Source organism: Lotus japonicus, chromosome 4 (assembly GCF_012489685.1).
Source record: "Lotus japonicus ecotype B-129 chromosome 4, LjGifu_v1.2".
NCBI lineage: Eukaryota > Viridiplantae > Streptophyta > Magnoliopsida > Fabales > Fabaceae > Lotus > Lotus japonicus.
Genome location: NC_080044.1, coordinates 4,413,915 through 4,431,452, shown reverse-complemented (window position 1 = coordinate 4,431,452; position 17,538 = coordinate 4,413,915). Strand labels below are relative to the sequence as shown.

The following is a 17,538-nucleotide window of genomic DNA, read 5'->3' as shown; positions in this document are numbered from 1 at the left end:
ACACAATAGAGAGAGAAGACACACCAATTAACCTACAATAATTTGAACTTTTGTAAGGAAATTAAGTACTTCAAATGTAAGAGAGCAAGGAAGAGTGAAGGAAGTACTTCAAATTAAGTACTTCTCACATCAGAATTTGCTATGAATGATCTCGATCCTTTGAGTTACTTCCTTGGCATCGCTGTCACTTGCCATGTCAGTGGCCTCTTCCTAAGTCAGAGCACTTATGCTCGCGATATCCTTGCTCGAACCGGCATGGCTTTGTGCAACCCTTCTGCTACTCCGGTTGACACCAAGCAGAAGTTTAGTTCATCCTCTGGGACTCGTTGTGAGGATGCCACCTTGTATTGGAGTCTTGCTAGTGCCCTACAGTACCTCACCTTCACTCGTCCAGACATTTCCTATGTTCAGCAGGTTTGCTTACAAATGCATGCTCCCCATACCGAGCACATGCTTGCCCTCAAGCGTGTTCTACGCTATGCTCGTGACACTTTGACTAATGGTCTACATTTGTATCCCTCCTCCATTGAGAAACTTGTATCTTATACTGATGCTAACTGGGGGATGTCCTGACACCAGACGGCAGACGCTCCACTTCTGGTTATTGTGTTTTCCTTGATGACAACCTCATATCTTGGCCCTCCAAGGGGCAACCCACCCTCAGGTTGAAGCTGAATATCGGGGTGTTTCTAATGTTGTCTCTGAGTCCTGTTGGACCTGCAATTTACTTCTCGAGATTGAATCAATTAATTATTTTAAGCCATTTTGTTTTCACCCACCCAAGATGTCAAAAGGTTCTTCCAAAGGCAACACCACTTCATCTAAATAAATATCTAATTCTGACTTCCGCTTTCCTCTAACACTCGCCTTTTGTCCACTTTGATGACTTTTATATATAGTCTTCCAAGACATTATTCCACTTGCACTTTGTTCCTCTACTTCAGGGTTTGTGCAAGGAGATGAATTCATAGTTTGCTTCCCCTTGAGTTTCTTTTCATACACCTTAAAAAAATCATTACAAAACTCTTTTATCTTTTCAATTTCATTAGAAGCTTTTTCTCCATAAATGTAGGGAAAATAAATCTTGAAAAAACTTAGTTTTAACCTAAAATCAGCTAACACTTACGGTTTCATAGAAATGAAGATGGAAGAAGAAACAATTTGGTGGTGTATCAGAGAGAGAAAGAGAGAAGAAACAATTTGGTAGTGTCTGTGGGAAGAGGAGTAAGAGCGGCGGCAGAGGAGGAGTGGCGGTTATGAGACTTAGAGAAACTGTGCTAGGGTTTTTTTGCTGAGAGTGTTAGAAACTTTGAATGTTAGAGACTGAGCAAGATTTTTATTTAAGCTTGGGAAGCTGTGTGTAAGATGATAGCCAAGACTTAAAGAGAAGAAGAAGATATTTTTGGCTGTTATCTTTTATCTGGATATTCAGGCATGCCCTCTGAGTATGAAGTAGTATGTAGGGGGTCACTTAATATTGATAAACCTCACCTTTGCAGCTTTAATTTAGGAGCCTGGAGGAAGCAATTGGAGTTTATGAGGACAAAGCCATTGAAGAGGCCATCAGGAGCGTTCTCAAAGTCATAGAGAATCAACCTTTGCAGCTCAGCGATCTTTTGGAAGTCCATCATAGATCATTCCTTTTTGCTGACCCAACAACCATTGGGACCAAGACAGAAATTTGTAAATGACATAATAGAAGTCTGGAAAAACATGCCTATAAAAAAAAAGTCTGGAAAAACATGTAAATTTTTTGCATTTGTGGATTAAAATGCTTGAGTCGATAACAACTTTTAATGGAAAGTAGCATATTATCATTGATCTAACAATGCTACTTATTTTTTTATGATCATAGTTTGCTATACGATGGGCTTATAAGATTAAATGGAAAGTAGCACATTATAAGATAGTTAACCTGCAATGGCATTAGATGAGCAATTAAGTTCCATATATATATGACTTCAGTCACTTTTCTGCACAAGGATTTTCTGTTTAAAACTTTCAGTAAGGTGGGTTTGGATCTGTCTACAATGGACATCTGAATGGAATGACAATTGTTGTCTCAAGTTAATGTACTTAGCAAGGCAAGGCAAGGCAAGTCTGAAATGAAAATTATTGGTGTGTTTTAATTAATTTGAGAATACGAAAATTAGTTAAAAGTTAAAACTGATTACATGTAACTTGTAGCACAGATAGGAAAAGTATGACTCATTCTTTCCCATCATTTGCTTGGAGACTGTTGAGCATCATTTAAATTTATAACGAAAAGCTAGACAACAAGAATTGGAAAAACCAGTAAAAGAGGTACCAGAGTTATCATTAAATGGACCAAGGCAACAGAGAAACACATCAAGCTATAGGAAAATTCAAATAATAATCTCATTCATTAGCTGTGAAACAACCGCAGCCGCAACCGTGATTGTAACAACTGAACATCTTCCACTTCCATCACGGTCAATCTCATTAGTCCCTCATTTAATTCATTCCACCTCTCATTTAATTCATTCCATTTCTTTCGCTGGCCTTCAACAAGCAGGGGCAGCACAGAGGTCTGGGGACGGATCTCAAAGAAATTGTGGAGGATCTCTTGGAGAGAAGTTAGTCTGGAGTTGGCCAACTCAGCTGACAACTCATCCTCCTTCATCAGCATCTCCTTCAACCTCAAGTGATTGTTTAAGGTCTTCAGCTCCTCACCCAAGATCTCTACAAAAAAAGTTCTTTGTCTATACAAGGTCAACTTATCATCCTTCTTCACCACCAGCATCTTTGTCTTCCGCCTCCCACACAAGATTTTCTTCGAGGTGGAGTCGTCCTTGTTAGACTCCACCTCCATCTCCCTCAACCTCATGATCCTCGTTTGTCTCTCCCTTAATTCATTCCACATCTCATTTAATTTCCAATCCTTGGGCGGCACAGAGTTCCAGTGGTTGAAGAAGTTATTGAATATCTCTTTGATTTCGAGACAAGTTAGTGTGGAGTTTGTCAACTCCGCTAACATCTCATCTTTCTTCACCAGCATCATCTCCTGGATCCTCGCCACTATATTTAGTCTGAAGATCGTCTCACGCAAGAATATCAGCATCCGCGGCAGGAAGGCGAAGGTGTACAACTACACCTCCTTCATCCTCAACCTCAACAGTTCCACATTTAATTCACTCCGCCTCTCATCATTTAGTTTATTCCGCGGCGGCATGGAGTTCATGATGATCTCTTGGAGACAAGTTAGTTTGGAGTCGGTTAAATCCGCTGACAACTCATCTTCCTTCACCAGCATATCCTTCAATTTGATCAATCTATCCAAACTTTCTAAGTTAATCAGCTTATAACGCAAGTTTATCGTCGTCAGCGTCTGCGGGGGCAGCACGGTGGGGTACGACGGCAGCGCGGACAGCACTGAAAGACGATTGATTGTGTCATTGAGAAAAGCTTGTCTGGAGTTTATCATCTCCGATAAGAGTCGACCATTGTATCTATCTCTCAAACTCAATAAACTCACAGTTATTTGGAATCGAGGGAAGCTTGAGGGAAGCTTGTTTGGAATCGCCGCTGGATAAGAGACGGGGGTACTGGAGCAGATAACGGTTTGACAAAGAGTGGCTTCTTCTCAGCCGGAGGACAACTGCCATGGCAGAACAACCAACATGTAAAACCCTTCACACTTTTCTCTCTCTAGGTATATTTTTTTATAAGATGATAGTTTTCATTTATATATGATTTTTTTTCCTTTTCAAAAAAAATAATGATTTTTTTCTTAAATATCTTTTTTTAGTAAATATGTTTTAAGTCATTGAATTTATAAGATGAAAAAATTTAGCCCCTGACTTTCAAATCTTTACAATCAATTAGCAAGAATTTTTTTAATCAAATTAAGTCCCAAGACTAAATTTGTGACCACATCATTTCACTAACCCAACGTGTAGTTTTTCATATCAGTGGTCCTAAATTGTCTCTCTTCCTCATCCTCTTTCTTCTTCTTCCTTTGCTTTTCCTCCATAACCCACACCTAAAAGTCTAGAAATTTCCATAGAGGTTTAACGCACTTTAACATAGAATTCTTTTGATCACAAAAAATTTAAAGAAGGGTATCATCCCAGACAAAGTCTCAATCTTCATTGTCTGGAATGAAGAGGAAACGGGGGTGAAAACGCATGTTATACCAACCTCAAAGTTGCTAGTTTTTTCAGTACTGCCTGCCATACTGCGACGATTGCACTTCCAGAATGGATGAAGCTCTAGAAAGCTTGCCCTCTAGTTTTGAGATTTTGGTGGCCGTTGTTGTGGCTATGGATGGTGGGGTGGGTTTCATTTTTAAGAGCATCTCCAACCATGAGTTGATAGTTGGGTTATTTAAATACTATTCTAGTGGGCCTAAATTGTCATGTAGGATTTAAGTAATTCATAAGCAACTTATGTAGATTTCACTTCAACCACAGTTTCTTATTTTACTTTTCATTGCGTCCCACTATATCTCATATATTTATACTATTTTAAGGTTATGACACTATTCAAGGTTATGACTGAAAGAGAAGATATAATATTTAGTAAAAAACCAAGTACAAATAGAATAAGCAATCATTGCTTAACGTTGCTTATAAAATTTAAGCAATTGCTGTCCAAAAAAAAAAACTACAACTATCATGTCATGTGTTGCTCCAATGATGCTTCAAAATAAGCAACATTCTTAAATGCTCCAACTGGATTACGCAACCTCCATTGGAGATGCTCTAAAGGGGATAGAAAATAGAGTTTGAGGTGGTAGTGTGTTTAAATCTAGGGTTTCATGAATAAAAGTTTTGGGTGATTGAGTTTTTTTTCAATTTGGGTTGTGTAAGACCCTTAATTTTTGAATCTACTACTTCTTATTCGTGAACTTCCTTTTCCCTGTAGCTAAAAGACCACCAATCCTGTTGCGCCACGTGTCCAGCTTTGCTGACCTTGCTTTTATTTTTTTTCCCACTAAAATGTGCAAAGCGACATCGTTTTTCATTTGTTCACTGTTTCTTCTCACATCTGACGAACCCTCTGTTGCTTTCACGTGTTTTCCCCCTTTCTACCCACTACGAAGTACAACTTACTACCTTCTGATTGTTGATTTCTCTCCCAAATCTTTCCTTTCTTCATTTGAATCTGAACCCTAGCTGCTATCACTACACCAAAAAAAGGGCTTTTACAGCGCTTAATTTCGCCCTTTTACAGCGGTTTTGCGTGGGTTTGAACCGTTGTAGATCTCGCCGCTGTAAAAGACTTTACAGCGGTTCAAACCGCTGTAAAAGATCCCTTATTTACAGCGGTTTTGTATAATAACCGCTGTAAGTGAACATCTTTAATAGCGGTTTTATAATTAAAACCGCCGTAATTCGTTTCTCTATTACAGCGGTTTATTTCTGAACCGCTATAGAAAGGCTTTTTCTTTTATTCTTATATACCATCACCTACCATGCTAGTTCAGCCATAAAATCAACAATTTCTAAAGCATATCAACCACGTCCTTAACTTCACCTATCTCTAAATCATGAAATTACAAACTATTGTGTATTTTATTGTAAAGTACAAAAAAAAGAAAGGGTAAAACTTACATGTAGTACATGCTGTTGCCCAATCAGAATTTGACATATGGCTGTAATTTCTACAACTGTTGTCCCCGTTCAAATAACTTTGACGCCGTTAAGCAGAGAAAAAAAATTCACCTTTCAAACCGCTTAAAGGAAAAGCTGTAGCCCCCTCCCCCTGGTCCTGCTCTTCAATCCTTTCTCGAACCTTCTCAAAACTTTGAATACAAATTATGTTGCATTGATCAAGGTACCAGACACTGTTGCAGGTTTCTTTCCATCAATGACTGCAGCAAGTACTTGAATTTTCAAGATTTACTTGTTTACAAAATTGAAAAGGTTGATGTCACAGCAAGCCCAAGTGAAGTGACCATGGTTTCCCCTGTTGCGAAAGTGGATCTAGAATTCAGTACTCTTTAATTTCAACTTCATGTCAATCAACATTGACTTGAATGGGATCACTCTCTTATTAACCGGTGGATTTGGGATCCCTCAAACTTGAGCGACCCAATCTCAAATATTGGATTTGTTCCTGCACTTTTTATCCTCTGCATGAATGGTGAAAAAACAATGGTCGATGATAAACAGAACGATAGTTAACAAAACGGAAAGGATAAGAGAAACGAAACAATAGCTAACTCAGAGTTAACAGAAATAATCACGGTTGAGTTACTAGATCTAATGTGCAATTAAAGTAACCTAGGTGTCACATTTTTATTGGAGAACAGTACCAACCATACATATGGTACTGTATCTAAGTTTTTCCCAAAAGAAATATGGAATACAGAAAAGTAACTAACCCATAAGCAAGCAAGGTCAACTTAAATATCCATACCTTAAGCACTGCAACACCCCCAGAAATCTTGGCTAATCTTTCTTGTAATTTTTCCTTGTCATAATCTGAAGTGACCTAATCTGCTTATCAAATTCATCACAATATTGAGAAAATTAATACACCTTCCCTGAACTTAAGATGAATTACCTTCATATTGAACAACTCTACACACACACACACACATGGAGAGTTATACTCAAAAGAGAGAACTTATTTCTTACCTTGCCTTATTGAAAAAGTCGTTCACCTCATCTCACCAATGCATGGATAAGCATCTATCATCAATAACAAATATTAGTTCTAAAGTTTTTATCTGAGAAAGGCGCCAAATATCAACGAAATTTTTTTTCTTAACTATCTTCGTCATTGCCAAATTTTTTACAGAATAAGTATTAGCCAAACTAAAGAAAGATCAAAATTAAACAAGGCCAAAATCCTATAAAACATGTCATTGTTTCCTAGAGAAAATTTCCTAAAGGGTGAGAGGTAATGACTCAAACATGGTTTATTAGGAGCTCAATTGAGTTACAGTCAATAAATTGAAAGTCGGACTAGAATAAGGCTTATTAAGTTTGTGATTTAAGTTATCCAGTATCTGAAACACGAAATTTATGCAAGAGCCAACTAGAATTAAATTCTGACTTATTTTAACCAGTTAACGAGTGAGGAATCTACGGCCCTCAAAAGACCAAGAAAAAGAAGAATTGTATAGTATTTTAATGGTTCCTCACTAAATGATTATAAAGGTGCATTCAAAATTACTATATGAGGAAGAAGAAACTTGCCTGAGGAGAGGAACGGTGAAACGCTATTAAACTCTGACAACAGGGTGACGAACTATTGCCCGAAGCGACACAAAACAAGAGTGGCAGCGGCGCGGCAGGGACGGTGGTGGCACGACCGGGTGCACTAGTAAGACCATGTTGATCCACAAAATCAAGAGGGATGAGAACTCAAAGTTAACAACGAAACACATTGACAAGTTCAGATATAATAGAAAAAGAAATACAAAGTTCAAATTCTCTGCAACATAGGATCATTGACATGAATATGGCTAACAGAATAAGAAAAACTTGCAGTATAAACATAAAAAATAAGCAGGGAAGAATCACAGTGTAAAATTCCTCTAATGTAAGGGTTGTTTGTTATAACTTTTTGAACTAAAAAGTGATATGACAAAGTATATACTATTTACCAGAGGGGAACGGAAAAAGTTTGGATCACTTGCCCGAATGATTAGTCAGAACCAATGAGCTATGGATGGAGTTTTTAGCAAAACTGCAAAAACACCAACGCGTCACACCTAATTATAGAAATCTTGAGATTGTGTCTTCAATGTGAAAGGAACTACAGAAACCCTATCACAACAATTGAAAAGATGAACGAACCTATCACTCCGAAGGGTGACCCTTACACGAGAGCTTCTGAAACATTAATGGAGAAACATTCAGTAATTAGCATCCAGATAAGAGAACACCAGGTTAACTAGTTAGAGGGTTGAGGGTTAGTCTATGAATAAGAGTGAGTTAGAGAGCATTAATCATCTTCAGGGATCATTTGGGTTGGGACTTAGGGAGAGTGGCCGAGACTCTCGAATATCAGAGCAATCTTGTACATTTCTATTGTGAATAATATCAGGGTTCTTGTTCTACTACTTCCCTGCTTCTAACTAACCTAACCGAGGGGATTCAGTTACCTATCACTCTTTCACAAAATTAAAGGAATAAAATAACTCTAGAATTGACAATAGAACAACATTGTGATTTCCATTAAAAGACATTAAGGAAGAACAAGTACAGCCCCCACTAGAGCATAACCCAGCTACCACAAGTAAACACCATACTATACTTTCAAACAAGATTATAGAAGAACCAATGCAGCTAATATATTGATAATCAAATAGGAGATAAGATGATTGATTTCCATTCAAAAACCAAGACCAAAGAGCAAACACATACCTATCTGTTCACCATTTAACATATTGGCAACCCTCTTAGCAACTATTTTATCGGTAAATTCGACCCATCTACACAATCACACAGAAAAACACAATGATCAAACTCAAAACTACTTTAGCCAACAATTTCAATCAGATATCAATCCAATTCCAATAACAACCTTCGAAATAAATTCTAACAGGCTTAAATCAGAAACAAAGTAAACAAACAAACCTAACCTTCCACCACCGTGAGGGGCCAATGTGCAGGGGAGGAGGATGAAGAGGCGAGGCCTTCTCGCAAGGATGCGTTTGGAAGGCGTGGAGGAGAAATTGGAGTCGCTGGCCTTCCTCAGCGTTAACAGATCGAGGATGGAGAACCACTGACCTCAGTTCTGCGGCCAAGAACCTTGAGCCAAAGTGTTGGACGATGAAAAACAAGAGCGGCAGCGGCGCGCCAGGGACGGTGGCGGCACGATGGGGTGTAGCGGTTGAGAGAAGACTGAGGTAGCACTGTCGAGATATAGTGGAACGAAACTGATAAGACTACCCACAATGGTGTTGAAAGTGGGTAGTTTAATGTTGAAATGGTAGTTTAATGGTGTTGAAGGTGGGTGTTGAAAGTTGGAAGGAGGAGAGAGGTGTTGAAAACTTTCAACATAGTTGAAACCTGCGTGTGGGACCCAGTGGAGAGAGAGAAGGGTTGCAGATCAACACGTGGCTCCGTTTGATTGGTCCGGGCGATTTTCGTTTATCCTAATTTTTCCAACTCAATTATTTCATTCAAAAAAAATTTTAAAAATATAATTTTTTTTACCAAAATTCATGATTTTTTTTTCTCTATAAATAGAGACTTGGTTCGTTTGATTTGGACACAAAAAAAAAAACCAAGTTTTTCATCATCTTATTATCTTTCTACTATCCTCTTTCTATTAAATTGTTAAGTGTTTTAATTTAATTTACGTTAAAAAAATATTACGTTAATTTAATTTAATTTAATTTAAATAAAAAAAAACATTAAATTAAATTAAATCGATAATAGTTTATTTAATTTAATTTTTATCGAAAATTTTAATTTTATGAAATCATAAAAAGAAAAATATAAAATTAAATCAAAATATGAAATAAAAGTGGTAGGGTAGGGTGTTGAATGAAAAACCATTGGAGTGGGTAAAAGTTGAATGAAGTGTTGAACTGGAGAGAGAAGGTGATGTGGAGTGTTGGGAAGAGAAAAAGTGGAGTGTTGAGGGTGTTGAATGTTGAAACCATTGTGGATAGTCTAAGGGTTTACGGGATTTGGGTAAAGTTAGTGGGTTCTGCAATTTTACGAAATCAATTGATAAATATTAATAAATCGAAACAAAGACATAAATCTTACCTGAGCCCAGTGGAAAGTCGTTTTGAAATAACCTAAGGTATCCGGGTTCGAATCTCATATGAAACAAATTTAAAATCCAAGATTTATTTTTTACTCAATCTTTTAAAGCGCTTACTTAAAACAACCGCTGTAAAAGCCTATCATTCGCTACGTGTTTTTGTTTTTACAACGGTTGGGACCTGAACCGCTCTTAATAGGGAACAAATTTATAGCGGTTTATTTTAGCAACCGCTGTAATAGCCCATCTTCTGCTCCGTGTTTGTGTTTTTACAGCGGCTACCACCTGAACCGCTGTAAAAGGGGCGCTGTAAAAGCCCTTTTCTGGTGTAGTGTATTCCGTGTTTACCGTCATCTTTTCACCTGCTTCTCACCAATCTATCAATTGTGTCCTTTCCGATTGATCTGATGAGGCTTTACTTCCGGCCATCGTTTGAAGGTTGTTTGACGATTTGGATGTTGTCGTGTATGGTTGAACCACTCACATCTCTATATCTCAAACAATTCACTGTTCATCCGTCATCCCTTCTCCTGCAACACCGAAATGCTAGGTTTGAATGCATCAGCAAAGGTTGAATCTCAAATCAAATGGTCAGTCTCAGTCACAAACTCGATTAATTATATTATGTAATACTCAATACTCCATCCCTTCATCTGCATTGTAGATGGTGTTTATTGGAAATTTTAAAATTTTAAAATTTAGGTACTATGATTTGAACCTTCTGCTAGTTGTGTGATTGTTTCACAGTAGTTTCAAAATTTGGCTATAAATACTCTATGTTGTGAACTCACACTCCACCCATTTCCATATCCCAATTCATTGTCTTCAAAATTCCCCATACCCCATTTTCACTCCTATAAATTCTCCTTTCGTTTTGGAGTGTGTGTTCATGTAGGGTTCTAGGCCGAACCATAGTTAATCTCTTCATTGTTCTGTTGTTTCATTCATGAGTGTGTGTGTGTGTGTGTTTTATTTATTTGATTGCTTTTAATTTGGAGTGATATCTAAGTGTGATTCTTTGTTTCATTCATGCGCTGTTATTTTGGAGTGATAAGCAGAACTGCACCTTGCCGCCGTTCTTGGTGAGTACCAAAACTATATTTATGAATTTTCCTTTTTTTTCAACTGAACTCTCATATGATGAATACTATTGTGATTTTCCAAGGTCTATTAGTGAGGACTCTGTTAGAAGGTTTGTAGTTTGTACAGTTTGCAAGTGAAAATCGCACACATGAATTATTGGTAGATTTAGACACATACAAATGAATTATTTGATGTTTACTTTTATACTTTTGTTGGTTTTAGGAGTGGACCATGTTTATCATTTAGTTCCAGACCTTTCAATTTCTCTCTTAAGCTATTTTTTCCCTCAAGGTTAATAGCTTTCTGATGTCTATCTTTGGTTTTGTAGGTAAATTACAGAGGCATGAACAATAACTTTGCCCAAAATCTCAAGGCCTACATATCATTGTTTTTAGCATCAGGTAATTGTGTTTTTTATTGCATCATCATCAGTAATGTATTGTAAAATTGCATATTTGTAATTTAGTAATTTACATAACCCACAACTTGATTCTTCTACTTTGAGTATTACTTCCGTGGAGAAGCCTACTGAGACATATAGATAGGCATGATATGACTTTGCAAACAACTCAAGTGCATTTAGCTTTGGTTTAAAAAAATCAAATGTCATAGATTACTTTCCGCCAACATTCCCTCATAACATTTTAGTTTCCATTAAGCAAATAAACAAAGAAAGAAGTTATATTAGGTTGTTAAAACAACAAAAGTCATTTACTCTTAATCTCTTTGCATATCTATTATGAAAATCTGTTGTATTTATAAACTATTTACTGATTATTTTCTTTGATTGAAAATGATATTGTTGTTTGATTTCCTTGAATTTCCCCTCTTTCTAACACAGTGAAAACACTTTGTTCTTTTCTTTTGTTCTTAGAGGGGGGATCAAGATAACCAGCACCTATTTGGAACTACAGCACTAACACTTGATAAAATCTCATAATTTCATCACAAGTACTTGAGAAGTACATTGTACTAGCATAAGAAAATCAGCTCTGTTATAATGATAGTAATGAATATAGAAAAAACATCAACTTATTAAGTTTGCTTTATATTAACAACTAATAGAAATAACTGATACTCTTAAGGGAAACGAAATATTATGACAAATATTTCAAAGAAACTAAATGATTGCTGATTTTTTTTAATTCTTTAGTGACATGTATATTGGTTTTGACTTTTTTGTTTGTATTGGTTTTTTTTTTATAAAATATTTACAAAATTGATAGAGGGTGTTGACAGCTCCCATTTGCATAAGTTGTTCTCAACATGGATCTTCAGGATCATTTCTATGGCATCTCTTAGGTGTTTGCTCATTATCTCTTTGTGGGAATCTTCTTTCCAGAGATATTAATGGGATTGAGAGTGACATGTACTTATTCTCTTCTTCGTTACTTTACATCTTAAGCTATTATGATTGGAGAACTATTAATGTAAGTTTTGGTTAATATCATAGACTTTCACATTTGAGTTTTTAGCCAACACAATTTTAGAAGTACAGTCAATTTAAGCAGAGATTGATGTTATCCAGAACTTTTGTGGAAACAAAAGTTAACAAAATTTCTGTTTACTTTTAACTTCTTATTGATAATTAAAAGTTTTACAGCACATTATTGTGAGGGTAAAAACAGTAAAATTAAGATGTAAAGGAAAAATGTAGTTTGTAAAAAAATTCATTTCATTGTGGACATAATTGCTTCTCATTGTCATTTCACTGGCCACATTTGATATTGAAAGTAATATATTTGTCAATTGTCATTGTAGACCTTGCCCTCTTAATAAGTTCAAATGTCAAATATAGACATTCAGGTAGTTCAATTTAATAACTTTGTATACATGTTTTTATTTGCCACTCTTTATAAATCATTCCATTTTAAAATTTCAATAGAGTACAACCTTCCAAATTCACAGGGACCTCTTCACTTCAACCCCGGAAGTATTGGCTAATGCATCATCAATAGTCAGACTTCTTCTCATCCAACAAGCTGCCAAATATATAACATGAGTTGAAAAATGGGGTCCTAAAATCGTTTCTCTTCACCTTGCTCTCTGTGATATAACCTGACTTGGTCTCTATTGAGATCTAATAACCATGTCTTCTCCTTTTAAAGGTTTGTTTAGTTGTAGTCTACATTAAAATTAATCATATTCCATTGCATTAGTTCATCCAAGTTCTGGAATAGTTATAGCAGTTTTTTATTTTCAGTTTTGGTTGTAGTTATTGGAATTTCGTTGTAACACACATGCTGTATTTTTCTGCATATTAGAAATAGAGAGCCTGAAATTACTTTGGTGGGTAGAATGATTGCTACTGTGGATAACTAAAATTATTTCTTGACTTGGAATTCTTGCGAAGTGATAGTATTAAAATTAGGATAATCTTTTAATTCAGAAATTTAAAGCATCCAATCCTTTTGGAATCAAGTGCTTCTCCTAATGGAGACTAGATTGTGATGTTGGTTTAGACCATCTTTCTAACTCTTATTTTATCTTTTGATCAGGTTGTTGTTAGCAGCACAATGCTTGGAAGGCTTGATTTAAGTTTGACATGTTTATCTGAAAAAGTATCTAACTTGAGCATTTATGTGATGCATCTAGAAACCGTGGAGAGTGAATTTGCAGCATTATGTGAGGCATCTGGAGTTTGATCTGTTCTCTGGAGTGTTGGATTATTTTTGCTATATTTAATTCTATGTATGTGGTTTATATATTAATTCTTAATGTACAGGTTTTCATCTTTTAATTTGCAGCTATTTACATAATTTGATCTACATTACATGCTTTGTACAAGTCATGTGTATTATCTCTGGAAAGTTTTGGTGCACACATCTTATCTGAGATCCACATTCAGCACATAAATAAGAATTGATTGGCTCTATTAGCACAAATAATGTGGTATGCATCTTGAAATTGAATGAAAGGTAGTTATAATTCTGTCATTGCTTCATTAAGTGCAGAATTAGTTTTATTTCAAACTTCCACAACTAGGAGTACTATAAATCTGGGGATATACAAGAATGAGTTGCTAATAAGTACATGTTGCATTCTATATGCCAGAAAACAACCAGACTTTCTTATTCCTTTCTCTGATACACAATCTCGATAAGTGGCCTAAATCTGATTCTATCAAGAAGATGCACCATTCATATTCAAATCAATGAATACAATTTGAAGCTAATAAGATGTACCACTCTTCTCAGTCGAAGTTTCTTCCCCTCATTTTCTCTGTCAAGTTAATGAGATGAAGCTGGTTGTTGTACGCTAGGAGTTACACCCTAAATTGGAATGCCAACCATTAATTTTGCTTTCCAGCCTGTTTGAGATACTCCCTATCTCAGAAATCCAACTGCTCAAGGTGCTCTCTAGGATAAATGACCCTCTTTTCACTGGTGTTGTTGTGTATAAATAGAGGTTTCATGGCCTTTGTTATTACCATTCTGCTATGTGCTATTTCCTAACTTTTTTGTGTTACTGTTCTTCCTTTGCTGCCATAATGGTGTTGATAAGGTAGCACAAGTATTGGTGTAGTACAAATTTTATAAAATCAATTTTAACATACTTTTTTATGTTAATCACTTTCAATATTAATCACTTTCAATATTATAAATGGTACCTAACTAAAATGATATTATTCTTTATTCTTCCATATTAATCACTTTCAACGAATTTGATTTTGTGAATGTGCCATATTAATCAATTTGATAAATAAATTTATGGATTTACTGACATTGTTAAAACTAATTACTTGACTATCTTAATAAACTTTAGACCCTGCAAATTGTTTTCTAGACTATCCTCACAGGCTCTTATATTTTACTTAAAATATTTTTTTTTGCAAGGGTTAGATGTAGTGTTAACAGTTATTCGACACTAGGGATGGGGTTACATGAATGGTGAAGGGTTCAATGTTTGAATCTATAGAAAGCACTAATTTTCGACTTTGATGTTAACCATAAAAAAGTGTTATTCTTCATTTTTCTTGAAAATCATAAATTAATATTTATTCAAAATTTTAAGTTGAACGTCACTTTTGAAAAAACGAAATTGTTTTCTAGACTATCCTCACAAGCTTTTATATTCCATTGAACTTATGAATTAAAATGTTTTTTTTTTTCGCGAGGGTTAGATGTAGTGTTAACAGTTATACGACACTACGGTTAGGGTTACATGAATGGTGTAGGGTTCAGTGTTCAAATCTATAGGAGGCACTAATTTTCCCCTTTGATGTTAACCATAATAAAAAATTATTCTTAATTTTTCTTGAAAACCATAAATTAATATTTATTCAAAATTTTAAGTTGAACGTCACTTTTTAAAAAAAGCATTATTGACTTTCAATAAATTAGTATTTAAGTATTAATAAATTAGAAATAGTTTACAAGATATTTATACAAACAATTTTGTGCGTACCACTATAATAGAAATAATTTTACATTATATGAAAGAAAAATCCAAATACATTGACAACATTGTCATCAAAAAATCAGGAATAGTTTCTCTAATCAGTTTTTACATGTTCAACACATTTCTATACTTTCGAAACTAATTGATTTTTTAGTAGACACCATTGACATATTTAAATTTGTGTATAAATGTCAATCACATGTCAATTTGAGTTACTAGAACACTGTTCAACTAGACTCTCAATATATTCTCATAACATTTCCTCCACTAATTAGTTTACTATGTTAATAAACTTTAGACCGTGCAAATTGTTTTCTAGATTATCCTCACAAGCTCTTATATTTCATTGCACTTATGACTTAAAAAAGATTATTTTTTTCACGAGGGTTAGCTGTAGTGGTAACAGTTATTTGACACTAGGGTTGGGGTACGTGAATCTTGAAGGGTCCAGTGTTCGAATTTATAGTAGACACTAATTTTCCCCTTTGATGTTAACCATAAAAAAAAGGAATTTTACTTTGTGATCATTTAACTATCTATTTGTGATTGCACCGAACTCTGAAGAAAACGATTTCTTTTACCTATTGTAATAGTTTTCTTCAGAAAATTTGTTAAGTTTGACTAACTTATCATTTAAAATAACCCTCAAATGTATTAGTAGTTTTTCCTTCTAATCCATGCTATCCATTGTGGTTAAAGATGAATTTCTTTTAAACTTACTGATATCCTCATCATTATGTTTGCACTTTTTGGTTTCTTTATATGAAATGTTAATTTACCAATAAAATTTCTCTTTTATTGATAACTCATTGATTCATTAAGAATGTATTTTTGGCAAAATACTACCCCTTTGTTATTTCCCTTCTTCTGAAAGACGAGTGTACAACCTGTGCCTCTGCCAAGATAAAACCATTTTGGATTTTTTGTTTGACAGGCAATAAAACCATTTTGGATATAATTTAGAATCAATTCTAAGTTTCGAACAATCTTAAATTTTTAATATTTTTAGCAATTCATAGTTTAGATAAACTGAAAAATCACTTTTGTCATGAGGATAGTTGTGCCTTTATTTTATTTAGCTATTTGAGGACAGTGATTTTGTTATCAGCTCTATCTATTGTGGTTAGTGCTATTGGAGAGGCCAGGTGATGATTGAGGATGATGTGGTGCTACATAGCTTCTCATTGGCATGAGTGGATATTGATGTTATTACACTTTGCAGAAGGATGGTGAGACATTCCATTTGAAAATGACTATATTCCTACTTTTGAAATCTTGGCTTTTATTGCTATTACACTTTGCAGAAGGATGGAAGAATGTTTATCACATCATGTCAGTCAATATTGATGTAGAGAGCTTGGCATGAAATCCTCACACTGAGAGCTGTTTTGTGGTATCTTATTATTTATTTCTAAGGCTTAAACTCTAACATTAGAGTTTTGAAGAAGGGTTGATTTTCCTGATGAGTTAACTCTGCCATAATTGACTCTGACAAGCATAAGAGAGACTTTCAAGAGGCTTGTGATTTAATTTAAGAAGACCCCTCAGGAAATCTTGGATGCTATGAAGAACCAAACTGTAAATTTGGTCCAAGCTGCTTACCCTACTCAGTTTGTCAGTAGATCTTTACTGCAGTAGGTATGTCCATTACTTTACTGTCATAACTAAGGAGGACTTATGTAGTTCATTTGTTGTAGAAGTTTTTTTTTTAAAGAAGAAATTCAAGAGGTTACAAAGAACATTGTCTTCAATAAAGTTTTCCAAAAGATTCACAACAATTAGTTTGTGTGATTTCCTAATTTTCTTGCTCTAAGGCTGGGTACTAATTCAATTAACCAACGTTTGAGCAAAATATTTTGTATACCTTATTTGTACCTCTTTGTATGAATTATTTGTTTATCTTTTACATACAAGATTGCGCGCCAGAGATCACACCCAGAAGCTCCATACTGACCGTAAAGGGAGAACCAAACTTAATATTACATAGTTATCCAATCAATGTTTATAAGTAAGATGAAACATTGGACATAAAGGAAAGATAGTAACAACATATAAGTGTTTCACTAATTAAAATTGTATAATTTAGTAAGTATATCATTGTGTTATTCCATGTATATCAAATACTCAATTATAATTAACAATTGATTTAATAAAAAATTACCCGTGCATCGCACGGGCAAACGTGTTCAATCCTAGTTATTATATAATTAAAATAATAATTATTTATAATATTATTATTATTATTATTTGATTGGATAATAATTTGTTGATTTGTTGTCTGTTATGAAATTGATGTCAGATTGTTGTCTGTTTTACTGTTTTGTTAGTTTACTAATAACTGACTAGTCAAAACAAATG

General features: G+C 34.9%; 1 protein-coding gene and 2 long non-coding RNA genes across 3 annotated transcripts; 1 reads left to right on the top strand and 2 right to left on the bottom strand.

Annotated features, from left to right (window-relative positions):
- Window positions 1-141: 141 nt before the first annotated feature.
- Window positions 142-573, top strand: LOC130712154 (uncharacterized mitochondrial protein AtMg00810-like). Its single transcript, XM_057561994.1, has one exon. It carries the CDS (start codon window positions 142-144, stop codon window positions 571-573), a length of 432 nt encoding a protein of 143 aa, XP_057417977.1.
- A 4,945-nt stretch (window positions 574-5,518) lies between these two features.
- LOC130710138 (uncharacterized) lies at window positions 5,519-6,661 on the bottom strand. Its single transcript, XR_009010305.1, has 3 exons — window positions 6,606-6,661; window positions 6,385-6,464; window positions 5,519-6,097 (listed from the first exon to the last, which is right to left on the bottom strand). It is a non-coding gene; the product is annotated as an uncharacterized LOC130710138 (long non-coding RNA).
- A 508-nt stretch (window positions 6,662-7,169) lies between these two features.
- Window positions 7,170-8,864, bottom strand: LOC130710139 (uncharacterized). Its single transcript, XR_009010306.1, has 5 exons — window positions 8,561-8,864; window positions 8,343-8,410; window positions 7,773-7,808; window positions 7,580-7,662; window positions 7,170-7,293 (listed from the first exon to the last, which is right to left on the bottom strand). It is a non-coding gene; the product is annotated as an uncharacterized LOC130710139 (long non-coding RNA).
- Window positions 8,865-17,538: the final 8,674 nt, after the last annotated feature.